Source organism: Podarcis muralis, chromosome 14 (genome assembly GCF_964188315.1).
Source record: "Podarcis muralis chromosome 14, rPodMur119.hap1.1, whole genome shotgun sequence".
NCBI lineage: Eukaryota > Metazoa > Chordata > Lepidosauria > Squamata > Lacertidae > Podarcis > Podarcis muralis.
Genome location: NC_135668.1, coordinates 36,802,606 through 36,816,455, shown reverse-complemented (window position 1 = coordinate 36,816,455; position 13,850 = coordinate 36,802,606). Strand labels below are relative to the sequence as shown.

Here is a 13,850-nt window from a genome sequence, read left to right as displayed (position 1 = left end):
CAACGCAAATGGCTTTTAGGAAAAAGCAGATGGCAGGATCACTTGCCCTTTGGGGAAGTGAGCTTATCACTTAATCCCCCAATTTAGGGGGATTCGGATGGGATTCAGCATGGCAGCTCTAAGCCCCCAGTATGTACATATGTATGTATGTACCTACACACACACACACACACACACACACACACACACACACCATTGTGGGGGGTCAGGAGAGGAAGGAGATGGCATATAGCAGTTTACAAGCAACCAAAGGGTTAGGCAAACGGTTAACAAAACTGATGACGCTAATCTCCAAATTCGACTATTTGGGATTCTTGCAGAGTTAACAGGGAAAGTGGTGGGCTCAAGATGAGCCTGAAGAGCAAAATTCAGAGCACAGGCTGTAGGGAAGAGGCTGGTGGAGCTGCTACAACAAGCCTCCCCTGCATCCAAAGTTTTCCTTGCTCACCTTGGCAATCTCCTCTTGGAGCTCCTCGTCCGTCTGCTCCGATTCTGAAAGGCAAAGGAAAGGCTGTACATTGCTGTCGGGGATCTTTACTGTGCCCTAAAAAGACACTCAGGGATGTGGCCGGAATGTGAAGAACGAAAGAAAAGCCTTGTTATTTCAGGCCAGTGGCCCATCCAGACACCAGCATCCTGTGGACAACCAGATGCTCAAGTATGACTTGAGCACAGCAGCAAGAACTCTCTCCACTTGTGATTCCCAACAACTGGTGTCCAGAGACTTACTGCCTCCAACAGCAGAGGGAGAACCTAGCCATTCTGGCTAGTAGCAACTCATAGCCTTGTCCTCTATGAATCTGTCTAATCCCCTTACAAAGTCATCCAAACTGGTGGCCATCACTAGCTTGCTTGCTTGTTTGCTTGCTAATTTATTTATTTTTAAATTTTATTTATGCTTTTCAGGTTTATACATTTCACCAATTTTACAATCATTTTAACGTTTCAAAACTTGACTTCCTTCCCCCTCTTTCTGTGGTTCCTTATATCTTCTGCATATCCAAATTAACGTAATTTGCTCATTTATCCGTCTACTTTAAATATATACTCTTATAAAACTGCAGGTTATTACAATAATCTCACCAATGCTCTTATCTGTTTACAATTTATCTGTAAATATTCAATAAACCATTTCCATTCTTTTATACAAAGTTTGTTATCTTGAATTCTTATTCTTCCGGTAAGTTTCACCATTTCTGCATATTCCGTAAGTTTTTGTATCCATTCTTCCTTTGCTGGGACTTCTGCTTCTTTGGCTTATTTATTTATTTATTTAGCCATTCGAATATTTATGATCTGCACTTTCATAACATATATCAAGGCAGCTTACAACATACAGTGGTACCCCGCAAGACGAACGCCTCGCGAGACGAAAAACTCGCAAAACGAAAGGTTTTTTCGTTTTCGAGTTGCCTCGCAAGACGAATTTCCCTATGGGCTTGCTTCGCAAAACGAAGCTTGCCCCGGGGACAGCGGGTCTTCTCTTTTGAAGCAAGGGGCGGCGGGGAGATCGCTTCTCCCCACCGCCCCTTGCTTCAAAAGAGGTCTGCCCCCGGACCTCTTTTGAAGCAAGGGGCTGCGGGGAGATCGCTTCTCCCGGTGCTCCGAAGCGGGGTGGGGGGGCGGGAACACCTGCCCCAGCCGCTGGGCTTCGTAGCGCTGCTGCGAAGCCGGGCGGGGGGCGGGAACACCTGCCCCAGCCACCCCGCTTCGGAACGCTGCTCCGAAGCGGGGTGGGGGGGGGGCGGGAACACCTGCCCCAGCCGCCGGGCTTCGTAGCGCTGCTGCGAAGCCGGGCGGGGGGCGGGAACACCTGCCCCAGCCACCCCGCTTCGGAACGCTGCTCCGAAGCGGGGTGGGGGGGCGGGAACACCTGCCCCAGCCGCCGGGCTTCGTAGCGCTGCTGCGAAGCCGGGCGGGGGGCGGGAATACCTGCCCCAGCCGCCGGGCTTCGTAGCGCTGCTGCGAAGCCGGGCGGGGGGCGGGAACACCTGCCCCAGCCACCCCGCTTCGGAACGCTGCTCCGAAGCGGGGTGGGGGGGCGGGAACACTTGCCCCAGCCGCCGGGCTTCGTAGCGCTGCTGCGAAGCCGGGCGGGGGGCGGGAACACCTGCCCCAGCCACCCCGCTTCGGAACGCTGCTCCGAAGCGGGGGGGGGGGGAGCGGAAACACCTGCCCCAGCCGCCGGGCTTCGTAGCGCTGCTGCGAAGCCGGGCGGGGGGCGGGAACACCTGCCCCAGCCACCCCGCTTCGGAACGCTGCTCCGAAGCGGGGTGGGGGGGCGGGAACACCTGCCCCAGCCGCCGGGCTTCGTAGCGCTGCTGCGAAGCCGGGTGGGGGACGGGAACACCTGCCCCAGCCGCCGGGCTTCATAGCGCTGCTGCGAAGCCGGGCCGGGGGGGGGGACGGGAACACCTTCTGAAGGCGGGCGGGGGGCGAAAGTCTTTGTCCCCCCTGCCTGTCTTCCCAGGGGCTTTTAAATCGCCCCGGACAGCGGAGAAGTCCTCCGCTGTCCCGGGGCGATTTTAAAATGCCGCCCGCTGCGAAGCCGGGCGGGGGGCGGGAACACCTGCCCCAGCCACCCCACTTCGGAACGCTGCTCCGAAGCGGGGGAGGGGGCGGGAACACTTGCCCCAGCCGCCGGGCTTCGTAGCGCTGCTGCGAAGCCGGGCGGGGGGCGGGAACACCTGCCCCAGCCACCCCGCTTCGGAACGCTGCTCTGAAGCGGGGGAGGGGGCGGGAACACCTGCCCCAGCCGCCGGGCTTCGTAGCGCTGCTGCGAAGCCGGGCCGGGGGGGGGGCGGGAACACCTTCTGAAGGCGGGCGGGGGGCGAAAGTCTTTGTCCCCCCTGCCTGCCTTCCCAGGGGCTTTTAAATCGCCCCGGACAGCGGAGAAGTCCTCCGCTGTCCCGGGGCGATTTTAAAATGCCGCCCGCCAGCATTTTAAGATCGCCCGGACAGCGGAGAAGTCCTCCGCTGTCCCAGGGTTTTTTAAAATGCTGGGGGTGGGAAGAAAAGCCCTTGTCCCCCCCCCCCCAGCCTTCAGAAGAGGTCCGGGGACCTCTTCTGAAGGCTGGGGGGGGGGACAAGGGCTTTTCTTCCCACCCCCAGCATTCCTATGGGAAACACCTGCCCCAGCCGCCGGGCTTCGTAGCGCTGCTGCGAAGCCGGGCGGGGGCGGGAACACCTGCCCCAGCCACCCCGCTTCGGAACGCTTCAATGCATTCCTATGGGAAACCGTGCATCGCAAGACGAAAAAACCGCAAGACGAAGAGACTTGCGGAACGAATTAATTTCGTCTTGCAAGGCACCACTGTATATACAATAAATCAATAGATATCTGCAAAACATAATTAAAGACATAGAACATAGCAATAGAGGCTAGTTGGTTAAAGAGGGAAAAAGTAATAAAGGCCTGGGAGTTCCATGGGGCAGGACCTGCCAAACTAGAGACTCAATCCCTGGTGAAGACCAACCGAACTTCCAGAGCGTAGGGAACCAGCAGAAGTGCCCCATCAGGGGTCTCAAAGTTCAACTATATGCTGGGTGTGAAAGTACTTTATTTTGCCTGTTCTGAATCTTCCCACATTCAATTTCACTGATGCCCCCCAACTCCTAGTGTTATCAGAAAGGGAGAAAAACACCACTCTAACACCGCCCTATCTGCTTTCTCTGTGCCAGGCAGAGTTTTATAAACAGAATTTGCTACCACAAGACATGGTGACAGCCGCTATCTTGGACTGCCTTATGTGACTTTTATCTATTGTTTTATTATTACTTATTCAGTTCATATTGTGCCATTCCTCCCGGATGAGCCCTTTTAAATCCATTGGGGGGTGGGTGCCTACCTGAGTAGTCCACAATGTGGGTGGGGACTTTCTCAGGTGTGACATCTGCCGGAATTGTGATCTCTTCTGCACGAGACGGCACCTGGGAGGGGGGAAAGGGAGATGATCATTTCCACATTGTGCCCAAGACAGCCTTATCCTTCGTGGATTTGGCCACACACAACTTCTAATGTCGGATACAGTATGTCTCTGAATACCAGTTGCTGAGGCTCTCAAGAGGGGAGAGTACAGCTGCTCTCAGTCTTGCCTGCAGGTTTCCCATTGGGGCATCTGACTGGCCACTGTGAGAACAGGTTGCTGGAGGACTAGAGGGGCCTTTGGCCTGATCCAGCAGCCAAGCTCTTCCAATGCTACACTGTTAATATAAGCGGGTCTATCTTGCAGTTGTAAGCAGGGCACATTCTCAGTGTGCTGAGAACTGATGAAGAACAGATATTTCCATTGCCAATGGGGGGGGGGGAGGATGGCAGTGCCCCAGATGCCCAGAGTTTAGAGAGAGAAGCTCCCTTGTGTAGGTGGATTAGATGAAAACAGAATTTTAGAACGAACTACACATTTCAGGCCTGCACAGTGTGAAAGCAGAAGCATGGAATAGGCACAGCCCACTCACCCCTCCTGAGAAATGGCACTGAACTGCTTCCCTGCAAATCCCCTTTCAAGCACTCCTGCAGCCCCTTAAGTCTCGGCAAGCAGTGACCTGATCCACTGACCTGACAGCGTCCTGGGGATTGGGGCTGGGGTAGCATTAAGCCACTTGCCTGGGGCTGGAGCAGAAATGTGGGAATGGTATTTAGAATGATCCCAGCACCTGATTAGGAGACTTACTGCACCAGTGGCGCAAGGGTCAGAGGGGTCAACAGGGGGGCAGGCACCAATGCCATCTGCCTGCTGCCGATCAGAGGCTGGGAAGCAGAGGGGAAGTGCGGCCACCAGAGTTAATCAAGACAGCCCTTCCCAGAACATGAGGCAAATGGCAGGGAGGGTGGCTGTTCTTGAGAGCTTTCGAACAGATGGGCAATGCTGGGGGCGTTGCATAGACGTCCGCAGCAGTAACCGCTCTAGAGGAACCGTCCTGGCCAGATGCTGGAAAGGAGAGAAGGAACCAGCAGCTGAAGCAGTGTTTTTTTCCATATTGAATTTTCACATTCTCATAACCTGCCCTGAGACTTTATGAGGAAGGGCAGATATCAAATCAAATCAATGGAGAAATGATAATAATAAAAACACAGCATAAGAACAGCCTCATTGGATCAGACCAGAAGTCCATCCAGCAGGGAGCAGGGTCCATTAGGTGGGCGCTGTCCCACCAGCCTCAGTCTGCTCTCAGCAAGCCCCCATGGGACCTGCCTTTATCCTTACAACCAATCCAGGGAGAGGCATTGCCTGCCAGCTTCCTCCTCCTTAGCAGGCTAATTTACAAGCCTGTGTTAGTGATGTAGGAAACTGCTGTAGACCATTGACCCATCTCATTCAGTACTGTTTACACTGACTGGCAGTGGCTCTCCAGGATTTGAGATGCAGGACATTCCCAGCCCTATCTGGAGCTGCTGGGGATTGAACCTGGGACCTTCTACAAGCAAAGCGGAGGTTCCACCATGGAGTTATGGCCCTTCCCCCCAGATTCTGCGCTTAGTAACTTAAGAAGCTGCCTTATACAGAGTCAGGCCATTGGTCCATCAAGTTCAGTACTGTCCCCACAAGTTTGCGGTGGATCTCCAGGATCAGGGATGTGGGGCATTCCCAGTGCTGCTTGGAGATTCCAGGGATTGAACCTGGAACCTCCTGCATGCAAACCAGGTGCTCTGTCACTAGGCTACCGAAGATGGCTCTGGCTTGAAGTGGAGTACGGGAAAAGAATGATTCCTTCCAACTCTCATGTACACACCAGAGCACTGCTTGCCATTTCTTGCAAGCTGCTCATAGCCACTGACTGAGCTGCTCCAGTGCCATGAAAGATGTTAACAATTAAAACTGCTCAGAGCAAAAGGTGTGAAACCATGCAGCTTTTATGGAGGAATCAAAGTGCTGTTTTGCTTTTGTTGTTTGCATGGGAGAAAAACTTCACAAGGGACCATGGCAGGATCAGTTGCATAAACGTTTGCATAAGGGATGGCGATTATGGGAAGAGGGCCTATCACAGGCCTTAGTAAGTAGCCCAAACGGGTCCTTGCCAAGTGTGTGTCTCTCTCTCATCGCTGACATCACACAGAGCTCCAGAGGGATTTGCAGCACAAGTGCAAAGAAGGAACCTCCCCAACTTCCAAGCTTGCAAGGAGGGCAAGGGCTTATTCCTTTGCATCCCACTTTGCATGTGCCTAAGCAAGAAGGAGGGAACCCCGAGGTGTCATGATGGCAAAAAAAACTGAATGGCTTTAAAGGAGAATTAGGCAAATTCATAGAGAATGAGGCTCTCGGTGGCTACTTGCCAATGGTTCTCCCTTCACTGTGGAAGGCAGTATGCTTCTAAACACCATCTGCTGGGAATCACAACTGGTGAGAGCGCTGTTGTGCTCAGGTCCTGCTTTGCATTGGGGCATTTGGTTGGACACTATGAGAACAGGAAGCTGGACCAGATAGGGCCTCAGGCCTGACACAGAAGGGTTCTTTTTATGTCCTCATAGACTTAACCAAATCTGTGGATTCCTGGCTTAGAAAGAGAAGGGAAGAAGGCAGTGCAGGTAGCGGGACTTCAAAGTGAAAACCTGTCGGACCTGGGGTGGGGAACCTGTGGCCCCTTGCAGGTTTGGGGACTTCACAGGCCCCAGGCAGCATGGCCAGCAGTCAGGGATGATGGGAGTTGCAGGTCACAGCAGCTAGAGGGCCACAGGTTCCCCATCTGCTGTAGGAGAAGGATGAGACCAGAAGGCAGGAGAAAAGTCCAAGAAAGAAAAGAGGCCGGGGGGGGGGGGGACTTCTGATATCTCAAGGGCAGAATGCCACTTGGCTGGCTAATAGGCAGGCAGGGAGTGGTCTGGCAAGGGAGTTTTGTGGACTTTGAGCAAAGGAGCAGAGAGCACCAAGGCAGCCACACAGCAGGCAGGCGATGGTGTAAATTCACATGCTGAGTTGATATTATCAGCCAAATCTCTTGGCTGCAGGTCTATGATGAGTCTATGATTTTTTTACACACCAACATGAAAGAAAACCATCTTCCACTCACCTCTTCAGGGAACTCCTCGCCTACCAGGGCCATGATCAAGGAGGTCTTCCCCACCTGGGCTATGAGAGGGAAGGAAGGAAGGAGGGAGGGAGAGAGGTGGGGTGGAGAGAAGAAGAAACAAGAAGATCATTACAGGAACTCTTACCAAGTTAAGGAATGTAGTAGTGAGCAACATGGTGGTTATTCCATTTTATCTTCTCAACAGCTGTGCATGTTAATTTTGAGAGAGGGAGGGAGAGAGAGAGTGCACAAACCCTTGCAGAAGGCCATCCAGTGATCTCTGGCCCAAATCCAACCATCTATCCACTATAGCACACTGGATCTCTGAAATGCGGATGATTATGTTGGGGACAGATGTGCATCACTTCAAAAAAGCTTACAGCTTTGCAGGTCACCTGAGAGACAGGTATCCAACAGACAGAATGCACCGTCCCCAGTTTTGGTTCTGTCAATGACTAGAGGAACTGGGTGGGTGATGGCATCCCCATTCATATCAAAAGACAAATCTGACAATTTCACTGGGGTTGGGCGCATATTTGCAGCTAGGGGATACTGCTTCTGCACAAACATTTCCTGAGCTGAATCAAGGAAACCAACTTCTGTATGACAGAGACATGGCGGGTCCATGGTTAGATACAGCAGAGCTGAGATGACAGAGTGACATCTAGGCCAGAGATGGAGAACCTGTGGCCCTCCAGATATTGTTCAACACTATCACAGGGATTTTGAGAGGATAAACATGGAGCAGCCCCTTTCATATGTCACACTTGGGCTCTCTGGAGAAAAGGCAGACATGCAAATGACACAAGTAAAGATTTGTTTATTTTAATGGTGCAAACTTGGAGAGCTTGTTCTCTCTTTCACAGAGAAGTGGATTTGTGATTTCTCTGGTGTCATAGTGACACCAGGTGACAATCCCTTCCACCCACTTTGCACAGACTTGACAGCTGATTGTTGGATCTCAAGAAGCTCCATGCACATGCTTTGCAAGACCTGACAACCAGCTCATGGTTGGTGCCTCTGCAAATATGATTTCAGATGAGTCAGCTCCTTACCTGTCGTGCACCTGACTCATATAAGGTGTAAAATAGAGGGGCATGGCTTGGCCAAAATGGCCTCAGAGCCTGTCCCGTCCCATCTGCCCACTCCCCCACCCAATAACAGGACAGCCATGTGCCATCAGTTCATCAACATTGCTTGTTATTTATCACATTTATCTCCCACCTTTCCTCCAAGAAGCTCAAGGTGATATACATTTCCTTATCCCCCTGTATCTCCACAACAACCCTGTGAGGTAAATTGGGCTGAGGGACTGTGCCTGGCCCAAAGTCACCCAGTAAGCTTCACAGTTGAGCAGAGATTTGAACCCCGGTCTCCCAGTTCCTAGTCTAACATCTAATCACAACACCACACTGGCTCAAATAAGAGGATCAGCAGAAATTGCCAGGCAGTGATTGGTCCGTTTAGTTCAGTACTTTCTAAATTGACTGGCAGCATCTCTTTGGGGTTCCAGGCAGGAGACATTCCCAGCCCTACCTGTGGATTGAACGTGGGACCTCCTCCATGCAAAGCAGATTCTTGGCCCTGAGCTACAACCCTTCCCCAAAGACACTCAATTGCAGAAGACGCTGAGCAGAAATAGAAAAAACGCTAGTTCCTGCTTACAGGCTCACCCTTAAAAAGAAAAGGCATGCAACAGAAGGGAAAGGGAGACAGAGGGAAAGGAGAAAGCCTTGTGCCAGCTGGTGAGAGGGTAAAAGCCAGTAAAGAATACAACTGTCACCTAGGAATAGGAAATTGTCATTTTTAAAAAAATTACTAACATAGATGCAAGGCCTGGCTAAGGTATCTGGCTAGTAACTTTTGTGGACTCGGTTACAAGCCAGGAGTATGCATAAGCCAGTAGTTGAAGATTAAAGCAGACAAGAAACTGCAAGAGTCCGGTTAAGAGTCAAGGGATAGCACCAACAGGACATAAGAAAAGACACTGGGGTGCAGGGGGTTAGGGTTACCTCCCAATCCTTCATCCCCAAAGCATAGACAGTTATCTGTTAGTGAATCTGCTATTTCAGGTTTAAATCCACAAAGCCCCCAATAAATTGCCTCCTATACACACATATATATTTCAGAAAAAACTCAGATAATTAATTATACACAGTGCCCCGAGCCAAGATTTAGAATAGTAACTACTCTCAGCAAAGAGGAAGCTTTTTAAAGTTATTAATATTTGAAAATGTTGTTTGCAGCCCACACAAATAGGAAAAATTCAGTTTGTTTTAGCTGTATGCTCCCAGAGAGACCATGGCAGCTCCTAATGCTGTTTTCCAAGACACAGTTAACTTGAGAAGGGAGACCCTGACTAGAGTTCCTCCTTCTCATTTGCACCTTACAACATTGGGTGACCAACCTACAAATAATAATAATAATTTTATTATATATACCCCACCTGTCTGGATAGGTTTCCCCAGCCACTCTGGGCTGCTCACAGCATATATCAGAACATATTAAAACATCAAACATTAAAAACTTCCTTAAACAGGGCTGCCTTCAGATGTCTTCTAAAAGTCAGATAGTTGTTTATTTCCTTGACAACTGAAAGGAGGGAGAAGGCCCTCTGTCTGGTTCCCTGTAACCTCACTTCTTGCAGTGAGGGAACCGCCAGAAGGCCCTCGGAGCTGGACCTCAGTGTAAGGGCTGAGCAGTGGGGGTGAAGACGCTCCTTCAGGTATATTGGGCCAAGGCCATTTAGGGCTTTAAAGGTCAGCACCAACACTTTGAATTGTGCTCAAAAATGTAATGGGAGCTAGTGAAGAACCTTTAGGACTGGTGTCATATGGTCTCGGCGGCCACTCCATGTCACCAATCTCGCTGCCACATTCTGGATTAGTTGTAGTTTCTGGGTCATCCGCATACTGGTGAATGCCCAGCCCAACCCCCCGATGATTTCTCCCAGCAGCTTTATATTGATATTAAAAAGCATGGGGGAGAGGACGGAGCCCTGAGGCACCCCACAAGTGAGAGCCCAGGGGTCGGAACACTTATCCCCCAACACCACTTTCTGGACATGACCCAGGAGGAAGGAGCGGAACCACTGTATAACAGTGCTCCCAACTCCTATAGACGGTCCAGAAGGATGTCATGATCAATGGTGTCAAAGGCCACTGAGAGATCCAGCAGGACCAGGAAACAGCTTTCACCTCAGTCCCTGTCCCACCGGACATCATCGACAAGCACAACCAAAGCAGTTTCAGTCCCATGATGAGGCCTGAATCCCGACTGGAAGGGATCCAAGTGGACCGCATCCTCCAGGCATGGGGTTGTTCAGCGACCACCCGCTCAATCACCTTGCCTGTTTGTTTTATATCCCATTATTGTCATCCCTCTGTAAAACTTGCAAGTCTGTGTGGCATAGTGGTTAGAGTGTCCAACTATGACTTGGCAGACCAGGGTTCAAATCCCCACCGAGCCCTGAATCCCATCTTGAGCCAGTCACTACCTTTCAACCAAACCTACCTCACAGGGTTGTTGTGAGGATAAAATGCAGAGGTGGAGAAGCGTGTACCCCACCTTGAGCTCCTTGGAGAAAAGGTGGGATAAATGTAATAATAAATAAAAGTGGGGGGGGGGATTGGGACAAGATAGTGAGGCAAAATTGAAAAGAAGGCCTTCATCCTTCCCTTGCAACTTCAATGTTTAAACTAGAGATGGGCAAGCTGTGGCTTTTGGCCTAATTTCATGGGGGTGGCAAAAGGGGGGGAAATGGAAAGGGGGCACCAGAAAGAGACAGAAACAAACAAGGAGGGTGTTTTAAAGGGCAATCTCTTAAAAATGGCTGAGAGAATAAACATGTCTTAAACCGACTGAGAAAGGATAATAAAGCGGGCAACCATCAGTACCATCATGCCCTCTTCCTGTGAGCTTCTGTAGGCTGCTAGATGGCATCCTGAAACAAAATGCTGGACTTGGTGGAATTTGATCTGATCCGTAAAGACTCTTCTAATACTTTAATTTGTGGGCTGCAGGAAAACCAATACCACCAGAATACACCAAATAGTTTCTGTGTAAGAATGCTTGGACTCTAGCAAATTCAACCCAAATTCTGAGCTCTACATTATCCAGGCTAAAACATCTTAATGCATACAAAAATTGAGAGTGGGAAAATTCTCCCATTAAATTTAGGAAAAAATGAATCTAACCCTTTGCTTCCCCCACCCCCTTTTTCTGATTACATAAATACTTTGGGTAAGGGACTTCCTTAAGGCAATAACAAAGCCCACAATGACTCTCTGGGGTGAAAAAAAACATTCGGGGATGGCTGGATGCAAGGAAGACACTGAGGCCCAGCGGCAGAGTGACTCTGTTCCAATGCCTGAGGGCTATTCTCTCCAAAAAAATAAAATCTACTGCCAAAAAATCCCAAAGGGAAGAATAGCAAAGAAGGATAGAGCAAAACGAGGACACTGACATGCAGTGGACAGTCACACACACTTTTGGAACTGCAAAGAGCTTTCTTTACATTTAGGCCAGAGATGGAGAACATGTTGCCTTTCATGTGCTCTGTGGAGTTAACAGAGTTTATACTGCTAATATAACACACTCACATCTGCTCTGGCCAATAGTTAAAGACGACGGACGTTGTGGCCCAATAACAGCTGGAGGGCCACACATTCCCCAGTTGTGATTTGTGGAAAGGTGCTGCCTATATGGTCTACAGCCACATGAGACTCTCCAGAGACAAGGTTGCCCCTCATGTGGACTTCACCAGCTTGCAACAAAGGCAAGCTCAGTTCTACTTCTGAGACCAAGTTATATTCCACCTCAACAGTTGGGCATACATACTTAGGTCACTCACACATGTTATAGGAACTTAGGAAGTTGCCATATTTCGGGTCAGACTGTGTGGCCATCTAGCCCACGATTATGAACTCTGACCACCATCAGCTGGCAGACAGAGAGCAGCCTTTCTCTCTCATCAGCAACCACCTCCTCTTTTTAACTAGGGGTGGATGCAAAATCCGCCCTCTGTCACTGAGTTGGTAACAGTGCCTCTCAACTTGAACATGATGCTCATCAAACGATGGACTGCAGTATTAAAGGGGCCACCATCATTCAAACATAGTAGGTTAGACCAAGGGTGGAGAACCTGTGGCTTTCCAGACATCACTGGACTCCAGCCCCCAGCAAGCATGGCCAATAGCCAGGGAAGATGGAGAACCAACAATCATGGTTAAGCTCTCTCCTCATTAACCTGAGCTAAAGCCAACCTAGTGAGGCAAGAGATTAACCACAAGTCCTGGTTTGAACGACACAGTAAACCCAGCGTGGACCAGGAGCAAAACATGACAGGGAGCAGCAAAGCAGCTGCAAACTCCTTTCTCCAAGCCTATACTTTTTCCTGAAACAATGCTGGTGACTGAGACTTTAGATGAAGTCACAGGCTGCTTCCTTCTGATCCTTTCATACTCCTCCCAGCTATGATCCACCCCACAAGATTTGCCCTTTTAATTTTCATTCAGAATTTCCATAAACAGCAATTGCTGTTAAATCTTTACCAATATCCCACTGGTTCCCCCCCCCCCCCAGTCATTGGGAAAGGACTGCAGCTGAGCTTGTTAATTTCTGCACTTTGCGGTCTCTTAAAACATTCTATTTAAAATATTTGCATTCTGTGTATGTATCCAAAAATACAATATAGTGCTGTTGACTTTATTTTAAGCTGCTTTCCACGTATTTCCCAATCTGCCTACAGTTTCGATTGCCAACGGATTTCGGCAAAAGATTAAATATTACCCAAGAGCCCGAAAGCATCTTAACAACAAACCCACCAGGGCTTGAGTTCTCAAAAGCCAGAGACCAATATGTCAGATGTATATAGATGCACGCAACAGTATGGTATTGATAACCCTTAGTTATTATTTTGTAATCTGAATAACCTATTTATGATGATGATGGTGATGATGATAATTCTCCTTTTCTCCAAGCTGAACCCTTAGGGTTGTTCCAAAATGTCAGACTGTTTCAGCGAAAGCAAAGGGCGCCTGGGGGGCACTTGGGATTGTGTTCCCCCCATGTTTCGTCTACCAGCTTTCATTCCCTCCGCTTCTGTCAAAACTGCCTCTAAAAGGCTCGCCCCCCCCCCCCCATTCTGAAAACCTGCCTTCCAGCATTATAAATCCATCTCAGGCATCCATATCCCCCAGTTGCAACCCTCAGAGACTACCCCATGACCTCTGACCCCCTCCCCAACTCCACCCTCCCCGACCTCTGACCCCCCCTCACCTGCAACCTCCATGACCTTTGACCCCCTCCCCTAAATCCACCCCTCATTTCACTGCACCTCCTCCAGCCATGGGGAGGGGGGGCTTCCCCATTGCTTACCCTCCCCCAGCAGGAGGATGCGCACATCCCGCCTCATCGCCGTCGCTTCAGGAGCCACCACGACGCTCCCCGCCTCCTGACAGCGCCCCACCCACAGGACAGCAGCGGCTTCCCAGCCCGCCGCCTCCTCTCCCACTTCCGGTTCCGGCTTCCTTCCGTTTGCGACCATAGAGCCGCCAGGACAGAAGGGCGTCAGTGACAGCAGCGGCACCTCTCGGCCGGCGGGCAAAGTGCAGCGCCTCTTGCTCTTGACGAGCGAACTGGACTAGTGTGAAGGCTGCAGGTGGGCGGGAGCGTAGCGCCACCTAGAGGCCACGGAGCCTGCTGGGATTCAGCCCCGAATCCCAGTGGTAATACCGCCTGCGCAGGTAATCGGCGTTTGGAGAGCGGCAGCTGTAGTAATATTGTGTGTTTAATGTGCTAGGATTATTGAATAACGTGATATATTCTGCCAATCAACTAAG

At 50.5% G+C, this 13,850-nt stretch overlaps 1 protein-coding gene across 2 annotated transcripts in view; it reads right to left on the bottom strand.

Annotated features, from left to right (window-relative positions):
• RHOT2 (ras homolog family member T2) overlaps positions 1–13,528 on the bottom strand; it is a 38,446-nt gene extending 24,918 nt beyond the window's left edge. For both annotated transcript variants that reach the window (XM_028705894.2, XM_077918401.1), the window contains exons 1-4: positions 13,387–13,528; positions 7,009–7,067; positions 3,849–3,930; positions 449–492 (exon numbers count right to left, since the gene is read on the bottom strand). In XM_028705894.2, coding sequence (XP_028561727.2) covers positions 449–492; positions 3,849–3,930; positions 7,009–7,067; positions 13,387–13,423 — 222 coding nt within the window. In that variant the 5' untranslated portion in view covers positions 13,424–13,528. The remainder of the gene's footprint in view (positions 1–448; positions 493–3,848; positions 3,931–7,008; positions 7,068–13,386) is intronic.
• Between the last annotated feature and the right edge of the window lie 322 nt (positions 13,529–13,850).